This window comes from Canis aureus, chromosome 1, assembly GCF_053574225.1.
Source record: "Canis aureus isolate CA01 chromosome 1, VMU_Caureus_v.1.0, whole genome shotgun sequence".
NCBI lineage: Eukaryota > Metazoa > Chordata > Mammalia > Carnivora > Canidae > Canis > Canis aureus.
Genome location: NC_135611.1, coordinates 67,141,608 through 67,169,002, shown reverse-complemented (window position 1 = coordinate 67,169,002; position 27,395 = coordinate 67,141,608). Strand labels below are relative to the sequence as shown.

The window sequence follows — 27,395 nt, the reverse complement described above, 5'->3', positions numbered from 1 at the left end:
ATGTTAAAATAAAAGTAAGGCTTGCTATGTGAATACCACATATTATTTGAATATACATTTTAAAATAGTTTTTTTTTTTAAATAGTTTTATGTTTCCACAGAAATGCTGTCATGTGAAAGACTAAAGCATACGCTATAATGCACTTCTTTAGCAGTTATTTCTCTTGCTTTGAAAAGGTAATTTTCATTCTGGGTAGCTATCTAAAATACCAATTTCAAGTTTAAAGCTTGCCCCTCTTCAGGAATTCAAACTCCTAAGAAATAAATATGTATCACTCAAAACCTCTTTTTTAACCAGGAATTAGAAGAGATCATCTCTCTGCTTTATAATTTTACTAGGTAAGCAAAGTCGTTTAGTCAGAAATACTTTGCCCAAAGTCCATAACAAGCTTAATTAATTGTTAGTCTCGGTCAGATGGAAGTCTCTTTCACAAGAGGTGGACAGGTAGGGTTGGGCACCAGGGCAGAGAACATCAGTTCAAGTGAGACCGTTCATGCCTTGAAGGAGCTTATAATGTCATGGAGACAATATATGCATATTTAAGCATAACACGAGGAATAATCAAGACTGTGTTTGAAAAGACCATGAGATTCTGCTATATGAAGGGATAATGTGTCACTAGGGCAAGTGGTGAAATCTTTATGGAAGAAATAGACCTGAGGTGGACGTTGAAGGAACCAAAGAGCTTAACTGGAGTTGGAGAAGAGAGAGAGATAGGGCCACAGAGCAGATCCATTAAGGTCTGGACATCCAGAAGAGCTTGGATCAGATGAAGAAGCCCATGAACCTGGAGTATTGGGATACTGTGAGCCCAGTAAGGGCTTTGTGAGCGTAAGGTTGGAGTCCACGAGGGATTGTCATCCCTTAGCCAGTGGGACTCCTTCAGCTGCTGAGCAACAGCTATTATGACAGTTATATCGTGTAATCTTACCTGATTTAAAGGAAAGATGACTTAAATACATCCACACAATACACATAGGAGAGTAAAGTTTTGAAGCATGTCACAGGGCCTTCTGTAGCTACCATGCTTATAAGGATGTGGAGCATCCTGAGGGAGCATTATCAATAGAAACAATGTGAGAATAAAGAGAAGCAGACCTGCCTGCAAGATCTGTCAAATGTGGCAAACAATAATCTTTGTCTTTCCTTGTTCCTGTCTCTCAGTACCATCACTTGATTCTCTCTCCCCTGAGATTCTCTTGATTACGTAACGTATGTACCTTGAAAATTACTGATGAAGACACATTTGAAAGCAAGTAGATTTCATGAGTAAAGGGCCACCCAATCAGATTGGCAGTTCCTAATCCTTGGAACCTGTAAATGTCACCTCATAAGGAAAGTGTATTTGCAGATGCGAGGATGAAGTTAAAGATCTTGACATGGGGAGATTTCCTAGATTAACTGGATAGGCCCTAAATCCAATCATGTCCGTTGTAAGTGAGAGAGGCAGAGGAAGGGACTCAGCGTCTGGAGAGAGTGTAGCCCTGTCGATGCCTTGATTTTGGCTCCGTGAGCCTGCTTTTGGACTTCCAGTGCCTGGAACTCTTAAGAGAATAGATGCATGTTGCTGTAAGCCACCAAGTTTGTGTAGATTTGTTCGGTGGCAGTTGGAAACAAATATGTAGATAGAAAATTATTTTATGACCTTTTTTTCCGAGGTGTAGCAGTTTAGTCAGCTTTTTATCTTATTTGAGCTAGAATAGAACCAGGATTTTCTCATCAACAAACCTTTGATTTCCGTCTTCTTTTAAATGAGTTTACTTATTCTTCCTCTATAAGGTAGAAAACTTAGCAAAAGATTTATAAGAATGCCTTGCCTCCTTTGAGGTTCAGCTTAAATAACTTTGATATAACAAAAGTTGGAGAAAACAATCTGTCTGAATCAGAGACTTTGGAATGTGAATTCATAGAAACTAATGAAGAAAAACGGAACTTGGCCTCACAGGGAAAGAATGTCTTATGCAAATCTCTGTTGTCAGCCAAGTTCATACATGCAGAATGCAAAACTCTGTGTCACTGTTTGTTGGGGATTTGGAAATAGCTGGAGATAATCTAATTTAAAAAGACTGGCAAATTCCTTTAGCTTTACAGAATTTATTCCACATATGTCAAAGATATACTTATTGTATTGCAAAATAAACTAGCACTGCATGTGACCTTAATTGAAAGGGTAAATATTGCAGTTCACATATTATTCTCTCATATTCATTTTGTCCGTGTATGTTTTTTTTTTTTAGTCTTCTTTTTTTTTTTAATTTTTATTTATTTATGATAGTAACAGAGAGACAGAGAGAGAGAGAGAGAGGCAGAGACACAGGCAGAGGGAGAAGCAGGCTCCATGCACCGGGAGCCCGATGTGGGATTCGATCCCGGGTCTCCAGGATCGCGCCCTGAGCCAAAGGCAGGCGCCAAACCGCTGTGCCACCCAGGGTTCCCTTGTCCGTGTATGTTAATGAACTGCAAAAATAATAGTGATAATGCTGCAGAGTCTACTGGTAAATTCTGGGAATGATCAGATTAGCTAAAATGTACTTTTGGTGTCATACACTGAGAAAACAGTAAATGAATGTCCATAGTTGATACTAAATTTACATTTATTGTAAATGCAAAGGCATAATAGAGAACCATTAATTTTTTTCCATTATTAATGTTCCTGGTAAACAAAAGAATTCATAAGATCATGGTTTGCTGATACCATAGCAACATAATCTTATATTGAGAACATCATCTGTTACAATGCAAGTAGTTGTGGTCATGTGCTTAGAATAGACTTCCCATTGCTGAAGTATGTGGTGATGGGATAGGATAAGATTTGTCCAGATGTTTACACACTGCTTTCAAGGAATTATTTTAGTATGTTCTTGTGGGTTGAAATGTTTTCATGCTTAAAGAATCGAGTTACTGTTAGGACTTCGAATATTTAAGTAGCTTTGAACTTCAGGAGTAGGTTAAATGCCTATTTTGCAAATAAAAATATGGATGGACAGAGACTAAAATCTGTGGATTATCTGATTGCCCTAGGGATGTTTTCTATTTGTAAAACTAAGAGATCAAATAGTTCTGTTTTAAAATAGACTAGATGAAAAGTGATTGTTTCTTTGTTTTTATCTTATCTGTGAAAAGAATATTTTCCAGCAGAATTCTAATGGGAAACCATAGCAAAATGTAGAACATATAAACATGATGGCGGGCCAATCCAGTGGTGAAGTTAATACGAAGCAGCATAGGGGCAGTCCAGGTGGCTCAGCAGTTTAGCGCCGCCTTCAGCCCAGACCGTGACCCCGGGGTCCCGGGATCGAGTCCCACATCCAGCTCCCTGCAGGGAGCCTGTTTCTCCCTCTGCCTGTGTCTCTGCCTCTCTCTCTCTTTCTCTCTCTCTCTGTGCCTCTCGTGAGTAAATAAATAAAACCTTAAAAAAAAAAATACAAAGCGTATTATGTTAGGATTCTCCAGAGAAACAGAACCAAAAGGGGATTTATCATTATTCATTATGAAAAATGAGTTCACATGGTTATGGAGGCCAAGAAGTTCCACATCTATTATCTGTAAACTGAAGACTCAAGAGAGACAGTTGGTACAGTTCTAGGTCTGAGTCCAAAGGCCTAAAAACCACAAGAGTTGGTGCCCAGTCCAAGGACAGAAGACCTTTCTATATTTCTCAGCTCAACAGAGAGAGCTAGTTCTCCTTTCCTCTGCATTTTTGTTCTCATCAGGCCCTCAGTGGATGGTTGGAAGTCCACCTACATTGAGGAAGACCAATCTTCTCTAGAAACATCCTCACAGATCCACCCAAAATAATGTTTAAGCATAAATTGGGGGACCTTTGGCCCAGTCATAATTGACACAAAATAACTACCACAGATAGGAAGAGAACTGGGAAACACCAAGGCTATAGCTGAAGCAAAACAGAGAAAATGTATTGCGGTTAAGAATGGAAGATGGAATGAATCCATCTTCTAGATAGACTTGACAGATAAAATTTGACTTTAGGAAAGTGTGAGTTCAAAGTCAGAAGTTAGTAGATGCAGGTGGACTATAGATCTGAGGTTGTCGGTGCTCCCTAAAGAGGGAATTGCTTTCCACATCCATGTGTAGGTCTCACAAATAAGAGTGGTGACCACTGATCTCAGATAAAGGTTCCCCACCGTCCTCTCCGATCTTAGTTGGCACACAAATATAGCCGGGCACCCTCTCTGTTCCTGTCCAAGAGTGGTTATCTTCACTTAGCTAAGCTGAAAAATCAAAAATGTTTGTCCTTACTATGGGGGGCTGCCTAGAATGCTCTGTAAATTCTTTAGTTATCCTGTAGTTTGTAGAGATTAGTAGTTTTGCACACTATGAAAATATTATCACTTTTTAAAACTTAATACTAAAGTTATATATTTATTGTATTGCAAACATATATTAGGGAACCACTTATCTTTTTCCTTAAAAAAAATGTTTCTGGGAAACAAGAGGATTCCTAAGATCATAATTTGCTGATCTACTTTGAGAGCCAGATGGTTTTCCAAATCTAAGAAAATGAAGCACATCAGGCCCATCCTTTTCTGGCCTCCTATCCAGCTCCATTTTGTTCCACAAGACCAAATGATTCAAAAAATAACATAGTTATCTGAGGTTTTGTCCTGAAGGAAGGTTGTAGAAGTATGTGAAAAAGGAACATGCATTAAGGAATTTCGCTGATTCAAATAGCTCACAGTTCCTTACCAACACTATCTTTCTCTTCTTAGACCTCAAGAAAAGAGGTTTTTCTATAAGGACATCACTTCCTCCTTCCTTCCCCATTCCTTCTTTCTCAGAGCTACCTGAGAATCTTCAGACTCTCACTCCTTCTCGAAACCATCAAATGTCCCCTCAGAAGAATGTGTTACACTTTGGATCCTTTCATGTTTCAAACTGGAGCCCCCGGTCATCGGCCAGCTGTTCCATTTCTTTAGGTCTGTGGGGTAGGTTAGAGGAGATTAAGGAGTGAAACTGAGGTGGGTTATAATATCATGACTAGAGGGACCACATCCAGCATGGTTTCCTTTCCAGGGAGAGTTATGTTGTGACTGGCTCCCTTTATTAAATCCCCCTGTGGTATAAGGATACCTTGCAAAGGTAAGAGTATTTTTTCTTTGAATACGATAAAATTGAAACCCAGGATAGAATATGTCTCCAATTAGCATGGGCTTGGCATCACTATTTAGTAAGACCTGCTCATTCCTACTGTCCATTAGTAGTTAAACATGTCCACCATTGAGAAAAAAAAAGAAAAAAAGAAAAAAACAGTGGGCTCTGTTCGCATCACCTGACACCTGCCTGTTCACAGGAGAATTCACACCCTTTGTCAAAGCCCATTCATTTCGCTATCAGAGAGAGATGGGGCCAGCCTTCATGTGCCAATTTGGATTGAGTTTCTCTGACTCTGGGTCCACTCTTGATGGGGGGGGGGGGGTGGAATTTTGCCCGTTCATCCCCCAGACCCCCTTAAATGCAGCTTGAAACCACAGATGCAACGTGGATGTGCAAGTGAATGTGGAGAGCCTGGTGGGGCCCCCTCCACACTACCGTCCTTGTTTCCTGCAGACACAAATAGATTGTTTGGAGACGTCTCGTAGATATACGATGCGGAAAGGAGTTGGAACAAACACAGTGAACATAATCTAGAAGAGGAAATGAAAAAAAAAAAGTTAAGAAAAGGAAAGAATTAGAAGAAAGGCTAATCTTTATCCATGCAAAATTGAAGGAATTATTTTGTTGCAGAAGTAAAGGAATTATCTTGTTGCTAAAAAGGAGGGGAGGTTGGTGGGGGGTGATGGGTTAAATAGATGGGGATTCAGGGGTGAACTTGCTGGGATGAGCACCGAGTGTTGTATGGAAGTGCTGAATCACCATATTGTACACCTGAACCTAATATTGCTCTGTACGTTAAGTGACTGGAATTTAAATTAAATCTTCAAAAAAAGAGTAGATGCTATGATTTCACCTGATTCTTCTATTTGTAACTTCAGCTCATTTTTTGTCAAAGTAGTTAGACATCAGTCTTCAGCTAGGAATTTTGGAGTAATTGTCAATATGCACATATGGCATTTTTTAAAAAAAGATTTATTTATTTGAGAGAGAGAGAGCAAGAGAGAGATCAGAGGAGGAGCAGAGGGAGAGAATCCCCAAGTGGACTCCCCGCTGAGCACAGAGCCCAACACTAGACCCATGAGATCATGACCTGAACGAAAGCCAAGAGTTGGATGCTCAACCAACTGAGCCATCCAGGCACGTGACATTGTTATTAATAATTACTGAATATCTTTACAGATCTTTTTCTCAAATTATCCTTGATTTTCCAGATTTCAGTCTTTGCCTTGCTCTTTTTCTTTTTCCTTGCTTCTGCAGATCCCACTACTCCATTCATTACAGAGAGGAGAAGTTCAGTATTTTTAAAGCAGAAAATTGTGTAGAGGATAGGATTTTGTAATACAAGTTTTTAATCTCTGTGTCAGAGCGCATTAGTTGATGCAGTGACGTCAAGTATTAAGATGAGGCAGGATTCAGCACCTAGTCTACCAAGTGTGTGTCAGCTTTGTAAAAGCAAACAATTTTCTTTGAAAAAGCTTGGCTTTCTATATTCCCCAAATACGAAGACCTATGAGGTAGTGGTGGGGGGAGAGTTAAGAAAAGAAATATACTCATAAAATATAAGGCTTAGTCAAGTCCATAAGAAAGAACAAGTTCACACAGAAGCTAGTGGAAAGGGATTAATCCATATCATCCAAGAAAGGTTAGATCTCTCAGGGAACAGTGAGGACTGGAAGCCAAGGCTGTGTGATCAGATAGGACAGATCGAGGACAGTATCTCAGAGATCCTCAGAGATCTCTTCAGAATGTATATGAGTCTGTCTCTCTGTCCATCAACTAGAGGGCCTTGAGCATAGCAGGACTCGTTTGAAGTGAGACACTTAGAAACCAGCCGTAAGGAACTCAAGGCAGTAAGTGGAAGAAGTGAGTGAACAGTACATTCTGTTGAATTTGAAGGTAATTGAAAAAGTAAATACGCCAAAGGTCAAAGAAAAATGAAGCCACTTGTTTGAAGGCTGCTGAGATTTAGGTTTTAAGGGAAGAAACGTTGGGAGGGCAAAAAGGCAAAAACCCCCCAACTTAAACTTTGGGTGCAGTAGGTGAAGCAGGGATGGAGGAGGAAAAGATCTCGTTCAGAGTTTGGGAGAGCTGAAGGCACCCCTGATGGGCATTCTTCTTGTGTGAGTGAATTTATACCAGTGACTTAGCTTTTGGAACCATGGGCAAAAGATTAAGTAGCATATTTGCATTTATACTGTGAAACTATTTCCCAAGGAGCAGCATGCAGATTATTGGTGGTTAAATCGCTACCATAAGGGAAGAATCCAGGCACAGGATTCAGAAGGTCAGATATTTCCCGAATCCCTAGCTGTGCTGGAGAGGGCAGGTGCTGGTGTGTGCTCACAAAGAAGAAAAACAGAGAAAATACAGGAAACAAACCTTCAGGAGCTTTCCTTATCTCACTTAATACTTAGAGGGGGTATAGAAGAATATTACTGCCCATTTTATAGATAAAGAAATAGATCCAAAAATGTCATGTAACTGCCCCCAAGTCCATATACTCGGTGAATGGTGACCTCAGAAGGCTTGTTCCTCTGAAAACAGCAGCCTACCTTTTTTAGGCCAGGATTTAAAGCACAGATAAGAAATAGGACCAGTAAGTACATAGGAATCTAAGAAGAGGCAAGTAAGAGTGAAAGGATCGGGAAAGGCTTCACTGAACAGATTGAAATCTCTTACTGAAAGGGTCCTATTTAGACAAGGGAAGGGCTTTGACTGTTTAAAAAAAGGGGGAAAAAAGTTCATTACCTAAAAGTAGGCGAAATGTGGTCAATTAAAGTGGCTTGGATATATTTGCTAGATGTTTTGATTAATGGAAATCGTGAAATAGAGTCCATGCATAGATCATTTTAGATTCAAAAGAACCATTTAGAAATGTGACTCCTATCTCTTCACTCAAGGCCAAAAGATATTTTAGGATTAAAAACCCAGTCTCAAATTCTAAAACGTTTATTAATAATTTACACTTTAAACTATCCTGGAAAAGCTGGAACTGAGATAAAATCATTTTTTCATCTGGCTCCTCTGTACAATATTAAGGCAGTCTTTAATTTAGTAAATAAACACCTGTGAAAATTGCAGTGCAACCTCTATTAATATGATTTAAACCATGTGTGTGTTCTCCTGAGATATGCCAGATTAATGAATTATCCAAGCCTTAGTGGAAAATGACCTGCTGAAAATGAAAGTGGAATTCATAACGAAAAGCAGCCCCAAAAGCAGCTGATCTTAACCCCTCATTTTGCAAATAAGGAAAGTAGAGATAGGTTAAAAGTTAAGTCATACTTATTATTTTAGATCACACCACATCCTTCTAACTTGAGCACTATTAAAGGTTTTGTTTGGTTTCTATTTCTTTTCTCTAATATTTCAAATTATATTACATTCAAATGTGTGGTGTTTTCTTTTTTCCTGTTTGTGCTTTGAATGGCATGTTTGGTCCTGGCCTAGGTCTGGCATTCTGAGTTCTGTGCCAACAAAAATGTCAAGTGCATTTATTTGCCTTTTAATTACAGGCATTGCCTGGATTTTAATATTCCAGATTTTTCCCTGAAGAAGAGACTCTTCCGATCCCATAGTTTATGGGAGAAAAGAAAATCACTGACATTATCATGAAGCTTTTTTTCACCTAACATCTCCAGACATCCGTATTTATCATTTCATAAACATTTTAAGATTCAAATGTTGTTGTTCCATAGACCCCTTTGCTATAAACACGATATGTGCATATGTGATTCAGCATCATTGGGTTGAACTTACTCCTTCGACTTCTCAGTAAGCCTCAGCTCAACCTATTTTACTTTTAATAGGCCATTACTACTTGGATGTCCCACATGAACTAATCGCTACGTGGAAGATGTAGTTCCTAATCATTTACTGTTTCCCTTTCCTGTATCTTTGGTATAAATGTGGGCCAGGGTTATAGCTTTATGTTATTTGTCTTATTTTTATTTTTACTTCTCCAAGTTAATTTTTACTGCTCTAGTGTGTCTTTTATTTAAAGTAATCTTTACACCCAACATGGGGCTCAAACTCACGACCCTAAAATCACGATGCTCTACCAAGTGAGCCAGCCAGCGGCCCCTTACTACTCTACTGTTATTCTCTGATCTCTTTTATTACTTTCAAAAAGCTTTTTTTATTTTATCAGCTAGACATCTTCATAATCTCTGGACTCACTTTAATGCCCTAGTACATAGGCACTCAAAGCATTTGCAGTTGATATGCTACAGTCTTTGTTATCTCAGTAAAAAGCCACAGCGTCCACCTCCATGTTTTCTTCAGAGGGGTCTTCCCTCACCTTCAAACCTGAAGATGTCACTGTGGTGCTTTATCTCATTCCCTACTTTTATTCTTGGCAAGGAACTTGTCACTGACAGGTGCATGTTTGCTTATGTATCATCTGCTTTACAACACAAGGATGTAAACTGCATGAGAGCAGAGATACCCTTGGTCTTGTTCAGTGACAATTATTCAGAGCCTAGAAATGGATGGGGAACTGCCAGGGACAACAGATAATTTATTTATTGGTGAAAGGAAGGAAACCCACGCCTTCCTGGATTTGAGGTGGGTCATGGAGTTTCTATTTTCTTTTTTTTCAAAAAGCCCTTATAACTTCCTCAAAGAACCCTCCCAGATTCCATCCATCCATCCATCCATCCAATCCTTTTATAGGAAAGATTTGACCAAAATACCAATTTATTTGTATTTCTATCTCCCCAACTTTGTTTCTTTTTGTTAGGTAGTGATCGAGGCTGATACCTCTCTGGCATCTTTCTCTCTGAGAAGACAGTGATAAAAAATATTCCTAAATAGCTAGCTAGACACATTTCTCCCAAGTGAAAGCACCAGATGGGAGCCAGGAAGCATGGGCTATATTTTTATCATGTCAATAACTAATACCATGACCATGAAAAAGGTATATACTTCCTCTGAGTTTTTTATCTAAAAATCAGAGCTGGACTTTGATGTTGAATGGTTCTGAGAGACATTTGAGGATGTCGACAAGCTAGATACAATTGCATCTCCCTGTGTCAGAGTCCCACTTGCGCCTCTTTTTAGTTCTTGCCATGTTCTGCTACTGAGTACGATTATATAAGTACTTGGCTGTGCTTCTAGATTATACATGCTCTGGAGGAGGAGCATTTGTTCCTCTTTCTGGTGTTTAGCCTAGTACAGGTTTTTTTTTTACTATTCAACAAATATGAGATAAATGACGAATGGTAACATTAATATCTCTGGATTTTCAGAAATCAGACTTCTCTCCATTTGCTGTTTATCTGAGCTCATATTAGTTACGGTTCAGAAATTTAGATTGGGAAAAATAATTTTATCTGGATTTGATTATATTTATCCTAACACAGAGGTCTTCTTGGGCACCAGGTATTATCCTGAGTATTTTACATATTTTAACATGTTTAGTCTTTCAGTCAGCTTGGAAGGTATATAGGAACCTTCTATAATACGTAAGAGGTATATAGGAACCAAGGAACAAAGTAGTTAAGTAGCTTACTGAAGGGCCCTGAACTGCAAGTGGCAGACCTAGAACTCACACCCAGATCGGTTGTTTTGTTATAACAAAAATATTTAATGCCTCCTGATTTTGAGTGTTCCTTGTCAGTGTCTCTTCCAGATGTTGAAGCTCCTTAGCAGTTTCCACCCTGTTGGACAATTTTTTTTTGAAACACGATAATAGATTTCATAAACTAACTCACTTAACCTAGTGTTAATGTATCTATATCAAAAATGTTAACATTTTAAATATGCTTTTATGCTACATTATATAGGCTTTTATGTATGCAGTATACTTTGACAAATTCTGAACGTTTTTGTTAACTCATTCCTTAAACCAAACTGTTGGTCGCTGTAAATCATTGGATATAAGAGATGAATGAGATTATGTCTCCCCTCAACTAGTTTCTAATCTAGCGTATATTGAGATTTATTGAAAAAATATTTGCAATACAATCTTACATGTGGGTCATGGGCAAATAATTAATAATTAATTGGATCTTATATCCAATGATTTACCAACAGTTTGGTTTAACGAATGAGTTAACTCATTCCTAACTGTTAGGAAGAAAACGCACAATTGTTTGAATTTTAAAGACTCTTGGGATGAAATGGCTTTGACAGAAGTGAAAAGATAATTTATCGGCTGAATTTTAATCCAAAGAAGTTACAGCAAAGTGTAAAGACAAGCCAATGTGCTCAAGACAGGGACGAGGCATGGGAACATGCCCATCGTGTAACATGCTGTAAAGCTGTGGTAATTAAAACCACCTCATATCAGCACAGACTGAATATATTGCCTCTTTCAAAATAATGGAAAATCTGGAAACTGATTTCATGCATTTATGTAATTTGAATATAGGACAGGAGTGGTTCTGTAGGCCATTGGATCAATTAAAAAAATTGTCCAGATTTAACTGGATATTTGGGAGGGGTTGGGGGGGAACACCTGAAATGTCTTCCTAGTGTATATCATATTCAGAAAGCAATTTCAGGTGAATCTGGGAGTAAGGATGAAATGCAGAGTTTTAAAACTTTTAGAGAAAGAGACTTTTTATGAATTCAAGTAAATGATTGATTTATTTGCCTTCATTAAAATTAAGAACTGCTGTTCGTCAGGCTGTCATAAATAAAGAGAAAGGAACACCACCCAATAGGAGTTATATAACACATAGCTGACAAAAGATTAGTATCCATACACAAAATATTTTCTATAAGTCAATAAGAAAAAGATGAAAACTAAATACAAAAAAAAAAAATAGGCCAAAGTTTTGTACCATGCCTTTCAGAGAAGAAATAGGTATAAATATTTCAAATAAATATCTCAAAAGATAATTTTTTTTTCAAAAAATAATTTCAGTAATCAAATGCACATTAGATGTCATTCTCTACCACTAAATTGGCAAAAAAAAAAAAAAAAAAAATCACAAAGCCTGGTAATACAAGATGAAATTCAAATGGAGTTTACGTACACTGCTGGTGGGTATATAAATTGGTCATGATTTAGCATTATCTTGTAAAGCTGAATATTTGCAAGCGTGTAGTAGTTGCAGATACAGCCCATGGGGCCACAGTTTGCCAAACCCTGAAATAAATGGAGGAGTATTTGGGGAAGTACTGATGCTCTGTATGATTAGCATATGTGATTGCCTAAAGGAATTGTCAGTAGGTGAGATCCAAAAGGTTGAGTAGAGCCTAGTTTTTAGAGGCTTTATATGTCATACCAAGAACTTGTGACTTTCCTCTTCTGTGGAAAGCAATAAAAAAAAAGTCATTTAATCACATTTGCATTTTAGAAAACTCATTCTTGTGGCAATATAGAGGAGAAATCAGAGGAAACCAGGATGGGAAGCAGAAAGGCTTCCCAAGAAAGCAAGACGACAGGGTCTTGTGTAAGGCCCTAGCTCAGCAGATAGACTTAACTGTGTTTAAGAAATAAGAGAACACACTAAGGCTCTATTTTGCCCAACTGAATAAATTTAACTGAATGGAAGGCTTAATGAAAAATTCGTAAGTAAAATATTTGACCTTCATTAAGTCACTGTGAAGCAAAAAATATTGAACATGTTTTTTTCACCTTCAAGTACCTTCCTAAAACGTGATGCTTATTTTATTGTTTTTTAAAAAAGCATTTCTGTCATTTCTTCAGGATTTTAGGTAAAACTTAAACTGCGGTTTTAAAATCAAAGAAAATCAGAGAATCACAGACTACAAGAAGATGTAGTGTGTAAGCCGTGTGAAATGAATTTTAAATCTTTGTAATGTTAATCTATACTCTATACTCTTATTTCATAGTTGTTTAAGGGCTTCATAGACTTCTGAGCTATTATTTTCCATATCAGAAATTGTCAGGTAATACCCATGTCTTTATTAAACAAGCATAAACCGTATTTTAGTTAACCTTTTAAACAAAAGGCATGCTATATAGCTGCTCTCACTTTTTTGCCAATATAAAACTCCGATAGGCCCTGTTTTTTACTGCCAGCCATCTGAGACTGGACGAGTTCCATAAGATCAGATGATATGATGAAGCCACAGGACTTCAAAGAATCATGGAGTTAAATAATGCACATTTCAAGATGCCCGTAAGGCTAAGAAGTCTACTGTGGCAGACTGTTTAATTAATAACATGTACTTTACAAAACTCACCATTATATATTCATACAATAGACTTAAGATTTCTAACAAACTGTTTTCTAGTACTTCCAGTTCCCCTATTCATAATTCGTGGTTTTTGTGCGATGGATCCAAAGGGCTGACGTCCAGGGCAATGGCACCTCTACTATTTCTTTTAGTACCGGTGCTCCACATCTTATAGGAACTCTTCCCATCATTGTATCGCTTGATATTCCTAAAAGCTATATAATATAGCCACTGTTATTTTATAAATGAAGTCTTAACTCAGAGATGCCAACTTGCTCATTGTTGCACAAGTAAGAGCAGGAGCTGAGAGTTAAAATAGAGCCTTACTGATACCAAGTTTCTTGTACTTTCCATGACTCTGGAATTTTCCTACACTTTGATTGGGTGGTAGATGGTGGTGGATGGTAGAAACAGTTAACTTTGTGAAGAGTGGCTAACACAGGGCTACAAATGTCTAGAGACAATTCAGGAACATATGCCCACATCCAAAATAGAATATGCATATCTGATCAAGTCTATTTATTGGGGAGATAAAATAGGTGACAGCTTTGTAAACTGGGTGAGATATGATGTTGACCTGACTCAAGGTGGTAGCAGTGGAGATGGGAAAAGAAGGCACAAGAGATATTTAGGAAGTACTAGTACTCTGTAACTGATTGTATGAGGAAAACAAGTATAGTAATCAGCATCTGACGTGTGTGCCCAGACAATTCCAGTTTTTGCCTCCTATCCTCTGATGACTATCGAGAGTATCACCTTTTACTTTCAAAAGCTTCCAAGTTTGGTTGACAAATAAGTGCTGATCCTGGAAATGAGAGGAAGATTCAAGAATGTTGCCCAGGTTTTTGGCTTGAACACCTGTGTGGATAGTTGTGCCATATACTGAAAGAGAGTTCACTGGAGGAGAAAGCGGTATGAGGATACTGGGTTATGGTGTGTCTAAGGTAGCTGCCTTAGCTGAAGTGAAGGCATATAACAAGAACCAGATGACGACCTGGTCAGGAGTTCAGCTCGGAGCCCCGACCCAGGGTTAGAGATCTGTTGACTTGGGAGCGATCAGCATGGATGGCACCCGAAGTGATGGAAGTGGATGTAATCACCGAGCCAGAAAGTGTCAAGAGGTCCACTTCCCCGAGGAACTCTAAAGCAACACCTATTTTTATGGGAAGCAAAGCAAGGAGGGGCTCACATGGGAGATCTGGAAAGGAGAGGCCAGGGTCATAAGAAAACTGGGAGATGAGCAAGTACTTGGAAGCCCCTGGGAAGGAGCGAGAGCAGCAGCAAATGCTATCAAGAGGTCACGTACGGTGAGGAAAGTGTGCATGGAGCTCAGTGACTTGTGAGTCATTAACATCGGCGATGGTGGTTTGGGGACCTTGAGAGACGTAAGCTTGTATTTTTTATAGCTTTAGTATTTTATTTTTTAGTATTTATAGCATAGTATTTTTTTTATTTAAATACAATTACTTACCATATAGTGTGTTGTTAGTTTCAGAGGTAGAGGTCAGTGATCCATCAGTTGTACATAACTCCCAGTGTTTATCACGTCACGTGCCCCCCTTAATGCCTGCCACCCAGTTACCTCCCCTCCCCTCCAGCAACCCTGTTTGTTTCCTGTAGTTAAGAGCCTCTTATGGTTTGTCTCCATCTCTGATTTCATCATTTTATTTTTCCCTCCCTTCCCTATGATCCTCTATTTTGTTTCTTAAATTCCACATGTGAGTGAGATCATATGATAATCGTCTTTCTCTGATTGAATTATTTTGCTCAGCATAATACCATCTAGCTCCTCTACGTCGTTGCAAAAGGCAAGATTCCATTTTTTTATATCTGATAATATATCATTGTATATATACACGACATGTTTATCCATTCATCTGCCGATGGACATCGGGACTCCTTCCTATTTTGGACATTGTTGCTATAAACACCGGGGTGCAGATGCCCCTTCAGATCATTACATTTGTATTTTGGGGGTAAATACCTACTAGTGTAATTGCTGGGTCCTAGGGTAGCTCTATTTTTAACTTCTTGAGGACCCTCCACCCTGTTTTCCAGAGTGGCCGCACCAGCTTTTGCATTCCCACCAACAGTGTAAAAGGGCTCCCCTTTCTCCTCATTCTCACCAACATCTAACATTTCCAGACTCATTCATTTTAGCCCTTCTGACAGGTGTGAGGTGGTATCTCATTGTGGTTTTGATTTGCATTTCCCTAATGTCAAGCAATGTGGAGCATTTTCTCAAGTATCTGTGGGCCACTTGTATGTCTTCTTTGGAGAAATGTCTATTCATGTCTTTTGCCCATTATTTATTCTTTGGGTGTTGAGTTTGACAAATTCTTTATAGATTTTGGATAATAACCCTTTATCTGATAAGACATTTGCAAATATCTTCTCCCATTAATGTAGGTTGTCTTTTGGTTTTGTCAAGTGTTTCCCTTGCTGTCCAAAAACTTTGTATCTTGGTGAAGTTCCAATAGTTCATTTTTGTTTTTGTTTCCCCTGCCTTTGGAGATGGGTCTAGCAAGAAGTTGCTGTGGCCAACGTCACAGAGGTTGCTGTGTGTGGTCAGCTCTAGGATTTTGATGTATTCCTGTCTCACATTTAGATCTTTCATCCATTTTGAGTCTATTTTTGTGTCTGGTGTAAGAGAATGGTCCAGTGTCATTCTTCTGCCCGTGGCTGTTCAATGTTCCGAGCACCATTTGTTGAAGAGACTTTTTTCCATTGGATGTTCTTTCCTGCTTTGTCAAAAATTAGTTGACCATTAGTTGAGGGCCCATTTCTGGGTTCTCTATCCTGTTCCATTGACCTCTGTATCTGTTTTTGTGCCCATACCAGGCTGTCTTGATGATCACAGCTTTGTCATAGGGCTTACAGTCTGGAATTGTGGTATCACCCACTTTGGTTTTGCTTTTCAACATTCCTTTGGCTGTTCAAGGTCTTTTCTGGTTCCATACAAAATGTAGGATCATTAATTCCAGCTCTGTGAAAAAAGTTGATGGTAATTTGATAGGGATTGTTTTGAATGTATATATTGCTCTAGGTAGAATAGACATTTTAGTGATATTTATTCTTCTAATGCGTGAGCGTGGAACATTTTTCCATCTCTTTGTGTCTTCCTCACTTGCTTTCTTAAGTGTTCTATAGTTTTCAAAGTACAGATCCTTTACCTCTTTGGTTAGGTTTATTCTTGGGTATCTTATGGTTTGGGGTACAATTGTAAATAGGATTGATTCTTTAATTGCTCTTTCTTCTGTCTCCTTGTCAGTGTAGAAAAATGCAACTGATTTTTGTGCTTTGATTTTATATCTTGACATGCTGCTGAATCCTTTGTGAGTTCTAGCAATCTTGGGGTGGAGTGTTTTGGGTTTTCTCTATACAGTATCATGTCATCTGCGACGAGTGAGGGTTTGACAGATTCAGATGCCTTTTATTCCTTTTTGTTGTCTGATTGCTGAGGCTGGGACCTCCAGTACTGTGTTGAACAAAGGTGGTAAAAGTGGGCATCTCTGTCATGTTCCCGACTTTAGGGGAAAAGCTGTCAGTTTTTCCCCGTTGAGAATGATATTCATTGTGGACTTTTCATATATGACTTTTATGATATTGAGAACTGTTCCCTCTATCCCTACACTGTAAAAAGTTTTAATCAAGAAAGAATGCTATAGTTTGTCAAATGCTTTCTCTGCATCTATTGAGAGGATCCTATGGTTCTTGTTCTTTTTTTTTATTAATGTAGTGTAGCATATTGATTGACTTGTGGATGTTGAACCACCTTTGCATCCCGGGGATACATCCCACTTGGTTGTGGTGAATAATCCTTTTAATGTACTGTTGGATCCTATTGGCTGGTATCTTGGTGAGAATTTTGGCATCTACGTTCATCTGGGATATTGATCTGTAATTCTCCTTTTTAGTGGGGTCTGTGGCTTGGGAATCAAGGTGATGCTGGCCTCATAGAACGAGTTTGGAAGTTTTCCTTCCATGTCTATTTTTTGGAAGAGCTTCAGAATAATAGGTATTAATTCTTCTTTAAATGTTTGGTAGAATTCTCCTGGGAAGCCATTCGGCCCCGGGTTCTTGCCGGTTGGAAGATTTTTGATTACAGATTCAATTTCATTGCTGGTTATAGATTGCTCATATTATATTGTTATGATTGTTTGTATTTCTTTGGTGTTGGTTGTGATTTCTCCTCTTTCATTCATGATTTTATTTGTTTTGGTCCTTTCGCTTTTCTTTTTGATAAGTCTGGCCGGGGGTTATCAGTATTCTTACTTCTTTCAAAGAACCAGCTCCTAGTTTTGTTGATCTGTTCTACTCTTCTTTTGGTTTGTATGTCATTGATTTCTGCTCTTATTAATTCTCTTCTCCTGCTGGGTTTAGGCTTTGTTTGCTGTTCTTTCTCCAGCTCCTTTAGGTGTAAGGTTAGGTTGTGTATTTGAGACCTTTCTTGTTTCTTGAGAAAGGATTGTATTGACGTATACTTCCCTCTTGTGATTGAATTCCGGTTTAAAAGCATCGTGGTCTGAAAATATGCAAGGGATGATCCCAGTCTTTTGGTATTGGTTGAGACCTGATTTGTGACCCAGTATGGGGTCTGTTATGGAGAATGTTCCATGTGCACTTGAGAAGAATAGATATTCTGTTGCTTTAGGATGGAATGCTCTGAATATATCTGTGAAGTCCCTCTGGTCCAGTGTGTCATTCAAAGCCCTTGTTTCCAAGTTGATCTTCTGTTTAGATGATCTGTCCATTGCAGAGTAGGGTGTTAAAGTCCCCTACTATTACTGTATTATCAATGTGTTTCTTTGATTTTGTTATTAAATGACATATATAATTGGCTGCTTCTGTTATAGGGGCATAAATATTTACAAATCTTAGATCTTTTTGTTGGATAGACCCTTTAATTATGATATAGTGCCCTTTCTCATTTCGTATTACAGACTTTGGTTTAAAATCTAACTTGTCTTATATAAGGATCGCTGCCTCAGCTTTCTTTTGATGTCCATTAGCATGATAAATGGTTTTCCACCCCCTCACTTTAAATTTGGCAGTATCTTTAGGTCTAAAAGGAGTCTTGTAGACAGCATATCGATGTGTCTTGCTTTTTTAATCCAATCTGATACCCTGTGTCTTTTGATTGGGGGACTTAGCCCATTTACACTCCGAGAAACTATTGAAAGATATAAATTTAGTGCCATTCTATTACCTTTAAAGTCACTGTTTCCATATGTTGTCTTTGTTCCTTTCTGTTTTATATTGCTTTTGGGCTCTCTCTTCACTTAAAGGATCCTCTTTAATGTTTCTTGCAGGACTAGTTAGTGATCACAAATTATTTTAGTTTCTATCTGTCCTGGAAGCCCCTTATCTCTTCTTTTGTTCTGAATGACCGCCTTGCTGGATAAAGTATTCTCGGCTGCATTTTTTCTCATTTAGCATATTGAATATATCACGTATCACGCCAGTCCTTTCTGGCCTACCAGGTCTCTAAGGATAGGTCTGCTGCCAGTTTAATGTTTCTACCCTTGTAGCTTAAGGGCCTCATTTCCCCCGCCCCAAGCTGCTTTCAGGATTTTCTTTTTGTCTCTAAAATTTACAAGCTTCACTATTATATGTCCTGGTGTTGACCTATTTTTATTGATCTTGAGGGGGTTTCTCTGTGCCTCCTGGACTTGTATGCCTAGTTTTTTTCCCCCAGATTAGGGAATTTCTCAGCTATAATTTGCTCCAGTATACCTTCTGTGCTCTCTCTCTCTCAATCTCTCTATCTCTATCTCTATCTCTCTCTTTCCTCTTCTTCTGGGATCCTGATCATTCTAATATTGTTTCAGTTTATGGTATCACTTATCTCTCAAATTCTCCCCTTGTGATCTAGTAGTTGTTTATCTCTTTCTCAGCGTCTTTATTCTAATTCATTTTCTCCTCTATGCCACTAAGTCTCTCTTCTGCTTCATTTATCCTAGCAGTTAAAACTTTCATTTTTTTATTGTATCTCGTTAATAGCCTTTTTGATTTTGACCTGATTGGATTCTAGTTCTTTTATTTCTCCACAAAGGGATTCTCTGGTGTCGTCTATGCTTTTTTCAAGCCCAGCTAGTATCTTTATAAATCATTATTTGAACTCTAGTTCTGACATCTTATAGCTGTACTGATTAGGTCCCTGGCAATGAAAGAATAGAATGTAACTGTAAAAATGAAAATTAAAGACTTTAGAAAAAGAGTTGACAAAATAAGAAATTGATTGAAAAGGAGAAAAAATTAAACTGGAAACTAAAGAATCATGAGGAGAAAAACTATGAATTCTATATACTAATTCCCCCTTAGCACTGGAGTTTTACAGTTCTCAGTGTTCTGTAAACTTGGTCTTAGCAGGATATTCCTGCTAATCTTCTGGGGGAGAGGCCTGTTGCACTGGTTCTCAGGTGTCTGCCCCTTGTGGACCTGCACCGCCCTGCCAGGGGGCCAGGCTAAGTAATCTCTGGATTGCGCTCTGCAGCTTTTGTTCCCTAAAGGCTTTCCGCGCAGCTTCAGAGGATAAGTATAATGAAAATAGTGGCCTCCCAGCCTCCAGCCCTGGAGCCGAAAATGTGCTCCCCCCACTCTTCAGTGCACCCTTGGGGAAAAACAGTCAATCACTTCTGTCTCCCTGTCTCCCACTGCACTCCATGCCCACCCAGCCTGTAACCAGGTGTTTTTATCTCAGGCAAGCGACCCCCATTTAGAGTCTCCAAACTTTGCAGGCTCCAGCGGCATGTACCTGTACCCCTCCTCCCAGGGGAGGGAGGGTCATTGCTCCAGGGTTCTGCCTCTTGCTGGACCCCTGCTCAGAGAGCGGTTGCCTGATGGGGCAGCAGGTCCTGGTTTATGGCAACCCCACACTGAGTCCTCTCCTGGGCCCCGTGATTCAGCCAGCTTCCCAACTGGATGCCTGGAAACTCTGCCACATTCAAGTACCTGCCGTCTTCCTGTGACCCCCAGGGATCCTGAAGCCACACTGCCCCACCTAGGATTCCACCCCACTTCACCACCTGAGTGCCTTCCAGGCAGGGACATCCCACACCAGAGCAGGCTTCTAAAAGCTCTGATTTGGCATTCCACTGTGCTATCACCTTCTAGTAGCTGGCTTTTGGAGACCACCCCCCTCCTTTTATCTTCTCATATAGCACTTCTCCGTACCTCCCACCTTACGAAAAGTGGTCGCTTTTCCATTTGGAGAATTGCAGCAATTCTTTTCTTAAATTTCCAGTTGAGTTCATGAGTGTTCAGAATGATTTGACAGCTGTCTTGCTGAATTTCTGGGACCAGATGAAACTTAGGTCCCCTAGACCTCCACCATCTTCTTCCCTCTGATTATAGCATTTAATGATTGGGAAGTGAGCGTAAACAATTTTCAGAAATACAACTGAAAAGGAAAGAAAGCACTAGTGAAATACCTGGAAATTTGTGGAATTTACAGGATGATGGTGTCTCTAAAGCTGCTCTAAGATCACCTAATACATTATAGAGACTTCCATCTCTAACATCCATCATGAAAATGGGAGAGTATTTTTGTGTGGTCACAGCTTTTAAATTTAAGTAAATTTGTGTATTTGGGGGGTATTTGTATATTTTTAATCTAAATCTTTTACATACATTTTTAGGTAAATTATTTTTATATTGTGGGAGGAAGGACACAATTTATAAGGTTATATAAACTGTTTATATAACTGAACTGTTTTGCAAAAAAAAATGCAACATATAAATTTGCTCAATAAAAAGGAAATACTGCCTTAGTTTTTCCTCACTGTCTGAAGAATTCTGCTGCCTTTGGCTTCAGAGCAATGGGGACTCCTCAAATATTCTTTGACAGATAAAAAAGGTAAAGATTTATGGCAAAGGAAAGCATTTCTGAAAGAGGTGTTCCACATTGCCTTTGTGTATGTGCATAAATTATAAACAGGGCTCAAGGGTGCAGTCACTATAATAGCTTTCTGCTCTCTTTGAAGAAAATAGAAAATGCTCACTTAGGGGTTACTCTGTGTTTCCATTAATGAATCTTCTAAGCTTGAATGATTTTAAATAGGATATTTATGTTCCTTGGTTCTAGTAGGCCAAGAACTTAGAAAACTTTGTGTGATTAAAAGTATCTAAAGTAATAAATTTACACAGACATTCAATAAAAAAATATTAGTAATAATAATAATAGTAAATGACACAGCTGAAGACTCTAAGGGAAGGATTCACAGTCAAGGGAAAACAGCCACCAAATCATATGTTCCTGGAGAATTTGATTAACCTTTTATACTCAAGTTTAATAATGATGTTGCATCTTTGATGAACAACTCTGCACAAGAGCTGTAATCATGACAGAAGTACCCTTACTTAACCCAAATAGATGAATTTGGTGTTTTTTTCTTTAACTGTTTGGGAAAAATTAATTGAAGTCTAGTATTTAATACAGACATACAGAGTATGACTTTAAAGTATTAACATTGTTGAACATAATGTTATGGAAGTCTTATTACCTTACACCCTGGATACACTTACTTGCAAGGTTATCGATGTCTTTGGTCAGAAATTTATTCTTATATTTGGCTTTCTGTTTCTGAAAATATGTTTAGATTAATATAGATTTTCTGATGAATTATTTAATAAGACCTAAAAAATATTCCTCAATCTCTGAATTTGCAATTATTACCCACCACCTTTATGTCAGTTTTGTTACTTAATTACTAACCTCAGCTAGTATTTTTTTTATCTTATTTAAATTCAGTTAATTAATGTATAGTATATTATTAGTTTCAGAGGTAGAATTCAATGATTCATCAGTTATATACAACACCCAATGTTCATTATATCACGTGCCCTCCTTAAAGCCCATCACCCAGTCACTCCATCCCCACCCTCACCTTCCCACCAGCAGCCCTCAGTTTGTTTCCTATATCTAAGAGTATCTTATGGTTTGTCTCCCTCTCTGATTTTGCCTTATTTTATTTTTCCCTCTCTTCCTCTGTGATCCTCTGGTTTGTTTCTTAAATTCTGCATATGAGTGAGATCATATAATTGTCTTTCTCTGACTGACTTATTTCACTTAGCATAATACCCTCTAGTTCCATCCACATTGTTGCGAATGGCAAGATTTTTTTTGATGGCTGAGTAATATTCCATTCTATATAATACTACATCTTCTTTATCCATTCATCTGTCAATGGACATCTGGGATCTTTTCACAGTTTGGCTACTGTGGATTTTGCTGATATAAACTTTTGGGTGCAGGTGCCACTTCAGATCACTACATCTGTATCTTTGGGGTAAATCCCCAGCAGTGCAATTGCTGGGTTGTAGGGTAGCTCTATTTTCAACTTTTTGAGGAACCTCCTCACTTTTCCAGAGTGGCTGCATCAGCTTGCACTCCCACCAGCAACGTAAGAGGGTTCCCCTTTCTCGGCATCCTCACCAACATCTAACGTTTCCCGACTTGTTAAGGTTAGCCATTCTGACTGTAAACGCAGCTAGTATTAAGACTGGCTGTGCACACCTTGTGATCAGAGTTTATATTTGCATCTGTGTTTGCTCTGAATGTTGTCTGGTGGGCTTAGCAGTTCTGAAGATTTAGGGGAAATATATGCTACTCATGGCATGATATCTTTAGAAAAGTATCCCATAATAATCTGTGCTTTATTGAATTAAAATGGTATATTAAAGATATACTTACCTCATTGAATAAGAACTGATCTTTCAAAGAGTTTCAGAAACATTTAATTCTGTGAGATATGTCAGATCACAAAGAATCATCATGACCTTCTGAAAGCCAAGCATAACCTAGAACCTGTTGAGAATCAGCATTAATTAATGAATAATGATGATTTGTTGCATGCACTAAAGTTTTTTCTTAGGATTTCTACGTTAAACATTCTGTCTTCCTATTTGAAGCAGGAACTGTTTAAATCAATTCAATTGAGAATTACAAATAGCATGGATTCTCTTTAGCTTTATATCTAACATTGAAATCTATTCCACCTGTTTTCATACACTCTGATAGGTTTGTGTTTCTAAAGTTGTTCTTGAGAAAGAGGAGATCGCCAGTATATTAATACATGCCTTGATGAATTGAACTATAATGTATGGTTTGAAATGTGGTAAACATTGAACTACCTCTATTCACAATTAATGAAATTAGAAATTTCCTGAAGCCTGGATATGGAAAGTGTCATATCAGTAAGGAAAACTCCCTTGCTTACCAGAAGAAACAAGCTGAAGGCTTGCTTTTTCCTACTTGAGAGTAACAGGTATCAAATACTCACCCATGGGGAAGTTTTATCCTATCTAACTGAAATTAAGACTGTTCTAGCAAATTGTTTCACAAAGTAAACTGCGTCTCTAACACTTTTCTTCAGACTATGTTTTCTATTGGTTTTCCTTTAGATGACTGTGTTTATGAAATGATACTGATATTAGATATGTCAGTTACTTTTGATTTCCTATTTGGAAAAATTAAAAATTGGTAACCTTGCCTCTCTTTTGGGGAGAGACTGGAGCAGATACTTAGATATGCAGATGTGCAGAACTTGGAGTGCAAGCAAGAGGAGGGGGGTTCGGAAGCCAAGACAGAGACGCTAAAGAAGAAAGAATTGAAATATAGAAAAATAGGTGATTTCTAAAATGAATTTGTAAATCATACATTAGAGAGATAGGAGGTTAAATTCAGGGCTTCATTTATTCATTCAGCCACCATCTCCTCACGCTGGGGTGGATGCTTTAAGGCAGTTTCCCAAATACACCTCATCCTAGGAGTCCTGTCACACAGATTCTTAGCAGGAAGGACCATGGATCTGAAAACATTGAGAAATGATGTTTTAAAAGACAGAAGATGTGTTGGATTTTGTCACTATCCTTGAGCAATTTATAATCTATCCTTATCTCTGTAAGCCTCGGTTTTTATATCTGCAAAATGTAAAACAATACTTTTCTTGTTTGTTTTCAACATTAATAAGACAAAAGGAAAATATCTTCAGAGGATTAGTGGAACTTGTAAATTGACTAATAAGGTTCATGCTTTTGATTGTGTGATATGTGGGGGATGATGGTAGCTTTGAGAAAGGAAAAGTTAGAGTATATAATGAGTAGATAAAGAAGATGTGAGACACACACACACACACACACACACACACACTGGAATATTACTCAGCCACCAAAAAGAATGAAATTTTGCAATGACACTGGATGGAGCTAAGGTGTATAATGTAAGCAAAACAAATCAGAAAAAGACAAATACCATATGACTTCACTCATATGTGGAATTTAAGAAACAAAACAGATAAACATAAGAAAAGGGGAAAAAAGAGAGGGAAACAAACCATAAAAGACTCTTCACTATAAAGAATAAATTGAGGGTTGCTAGAGGAAGGTGGGCAGGGGATGGGCTACCTGGTGATGGGTACCAAGGAGGGCACTTGTTGTGGGCCCCTGGGTGGCTCAGTCAGGTAAGCAAGCATCCTTCTCTTGGTCTCAGCGCAGGTCATCATCTCAGGATTGTGATTTCAAGGCCTGTGTTGGGCTCCATGCTGGGCGTGGAACCTACTTTAGGGAAAAAAAAAAAAAAAGAAGAGGGCACTTGTTGTGATGAACCACTAAATTCTACTCCTAAAACCAATATTGCACTATATGGTAATTAACTAGAATTCAAATAAAAACTTGAGGGGGAGGGAAGGAATTTTTTGAAAAAGAAAATAATTTTTATAATAATAAAACAACTTTATCTTTACAATGTCCTGTTCCACAAGTTTATAATCTGGGTTTTATTTTTAAAGAGAATGTGAAATATTCCTTAATGTATTTGAGGGTTTTTTGTTGTTGTTGTTCCTCCAAAACAACTCTTCCTTTCAAACCTTCCCTATCACATCACAAGTTGGCACCTCCTCCAGTTAGACTGGGTGTTACTTAACCTAACCTCTCAGGTCCCAGACAAGTGCCATTGATGACCACTGCGAGGTGCCAAGCACAGCACCGTGTGCTTGAGTTCAGAAGTGTTTGCTGAACGAGCCAGCAAACAAATGCATCCCTAAATCTGACACCGTCTCTTTCCATGTACTCTGCTAAAAACCTTGCATCTGACTTTTAAGGACATTTGGAGAAAAATAGTTCAGCATTCCCTTTAATAGTCTTTACTAGGTTTTTAGTTTGGGGGATTAACAAAAAAACCTGCTCAGAAGGCTTTCCCATTATCTCTACCCTGAATCTCTTAGGCTGTAGTGTAGAATGCTTTTGCATTTATATATCCAGGTTATTTTTATTCAAATAAAATAAACACATTGTCTTTTTGTAGCAATTTTTGGCTGGGACTAATTTTCATTTCTGTGATAATCAGCTCCTTTCAGTAACTTATTTTTTAAATTCATTTAGCAGCAGCAACAGAAGAACCAGAAGTGATTCCAGACCCAGCCAAACAGACAGACAGAGTGGTGAAAATAGCAGGAATTAGTGCTGGAATTTTGGTGTTCATCCTCCTTCTCCTAGTTGTCATACTAATTGTTAAAAAAAGGTAAGACCTGGTTTTGTTCTGTCCCAATCACCTACCATTTATGTCACTAGTTTTCAAATACTGTTTTGTTTCCTTGAGCTCTTTTAAAATAGAACAAACAAGAATAATTGAACTTTGACAGTGTTGCCAGCATCTGAGTCTATTTCTCGTGGTTTTTAAATCAATTCCTATCTGTTCTTTGCAGTTTAATTTTGGATATAAACGTGTATTTTTTTGTCCAGTTAGCTTTGAAATTAATGTATGAATTTAAATTTCTCAAATGCAGAGATACTTGAGATACTCCTTTATCTTATATTTTGAAATATTATTTACTAATAATGGCAAAAATATTTATTATGATACTTGGACTATGGTCTGTGAATTCTTTTGTACTTACTCTATTTTTCTAAATGTTGGCTACTAGTAAGATATGAGAAGAATCTAAATATTATTTTATGAAATTGTATATTAAATATTCACTGACTAAATATTTCAGCACATTAACATGAAGAGTCTTTTTTTTTTTTAATTGAGCGCTAGTCTTTTATCCAATATCAACCAATATCGCCATCTTCTGGAATTCTATGAAGATATTAAGACGTACTGGGATTTAAACTGAACAGGAGATTAAAGTATACGCTTGCTGAAAAACATTTCGAAGTATACAGCCTTTATAACTTGAGCTTCTATCTGTTCTATAAAATGTCATTATATGCAAGGCATTGTCTTAGTAACTGATAAAACTCTTCTGTCCTTCCAATCATATATTTTAGATGATACTGCAGTTTAGAAGGACTTTTTAAACAAGTCTTTACCTGCAGAGGACAGTCCTAAAATAGTTTTGTGTACAGAAGTGTTTGAAATTTATGAATTATATCGCATACTAAATGATGTTGCTTACATAACATTTAATCATCTACTATTAGGATTGTTTTATACGCAAAATAAATCATTGACAATATAGTTAAGACTCATAGTACATGTTTAATCATTCCATCAGAGTTTATTTTAATGTATTGCCTCTTTACAATTATCCCCTGGAGATATATATGTTGGAGAAGACACATCTGCATTAGAAACATTAGGTATGCATTATAGTGTTTTGTGTTAAATTAGCTACATACGTGCTTTCCCTAATAGTGCTTCCTCTTTTTGCTGTTGTCTACCTCTGTGGTTGGAGAATACATCATAATCGAGACAGGAAGATTTAAGTATCTTATTAACACGAATTTGCCAATCGAGATCAATAAAATGGCTGATTGTAACCTTCAGATTTTATGTCTCTATTTAGTTTAAATTTATACTTGCAGAGTTGACTAAACTGTTCAGAGAGTTAACTAAGCTTTGCTTCACCATTAAAACTATTCTAGTACCTTCAGATTGGAAATGAGAGCATGAAATTGGCTTCTGATTATGTCCTCACTCTGTTAGAATTGGGTTAAACTTATTGGTTTTCTTTGTTATTTATTCAACACTTATTTGTTATTTTAACCTTCCTTATCCATGGCCCTCTGTTTCAGAAATAACCACCACAACAAAACATTGAAACAAATTTCTAAAAGTAAACCAAAACAAGCTCTAAGCACGATTATTTTTGTGTGGGTAAAATGCTCTGACAACTGTCTA

The 27,395-nt window shown here is 37.9% G+C and overlaps 1 protein-coding gene across 10 annotated transcripts in view; it reads left to right on the top strand.

The window, feature by feature from the left end:
• Positions 1–27,395, top strand: part of PTPRK (protein tyrosine phosphatase receptor type K) — a 547,287-nt gene that overhangs the window by 479,189 nt on the left and 40,703 nt on the right. For 5 of the 10 annotated variants that reach the window (XM_077902664.1, XM_077902657.1, XM_077902651.1 and 2 more), the window contains exon 14: positions 25,652–25,790. In XM_077902664.1, the coding sequence (XP_077758790.1) occupies positions 25,652–25,790 (139 nt within the window). Of the gene's footprint in view, positions 1–25,651; positions 25,791–26,812; positions 26,855–27,395 lie in introns of all 10 variants that reach the window. The other 5 variants (XM_077902655.1, XM_077902645.1, XM_077902639.1 and 2 more) reach the window with 3 other exon arrangements.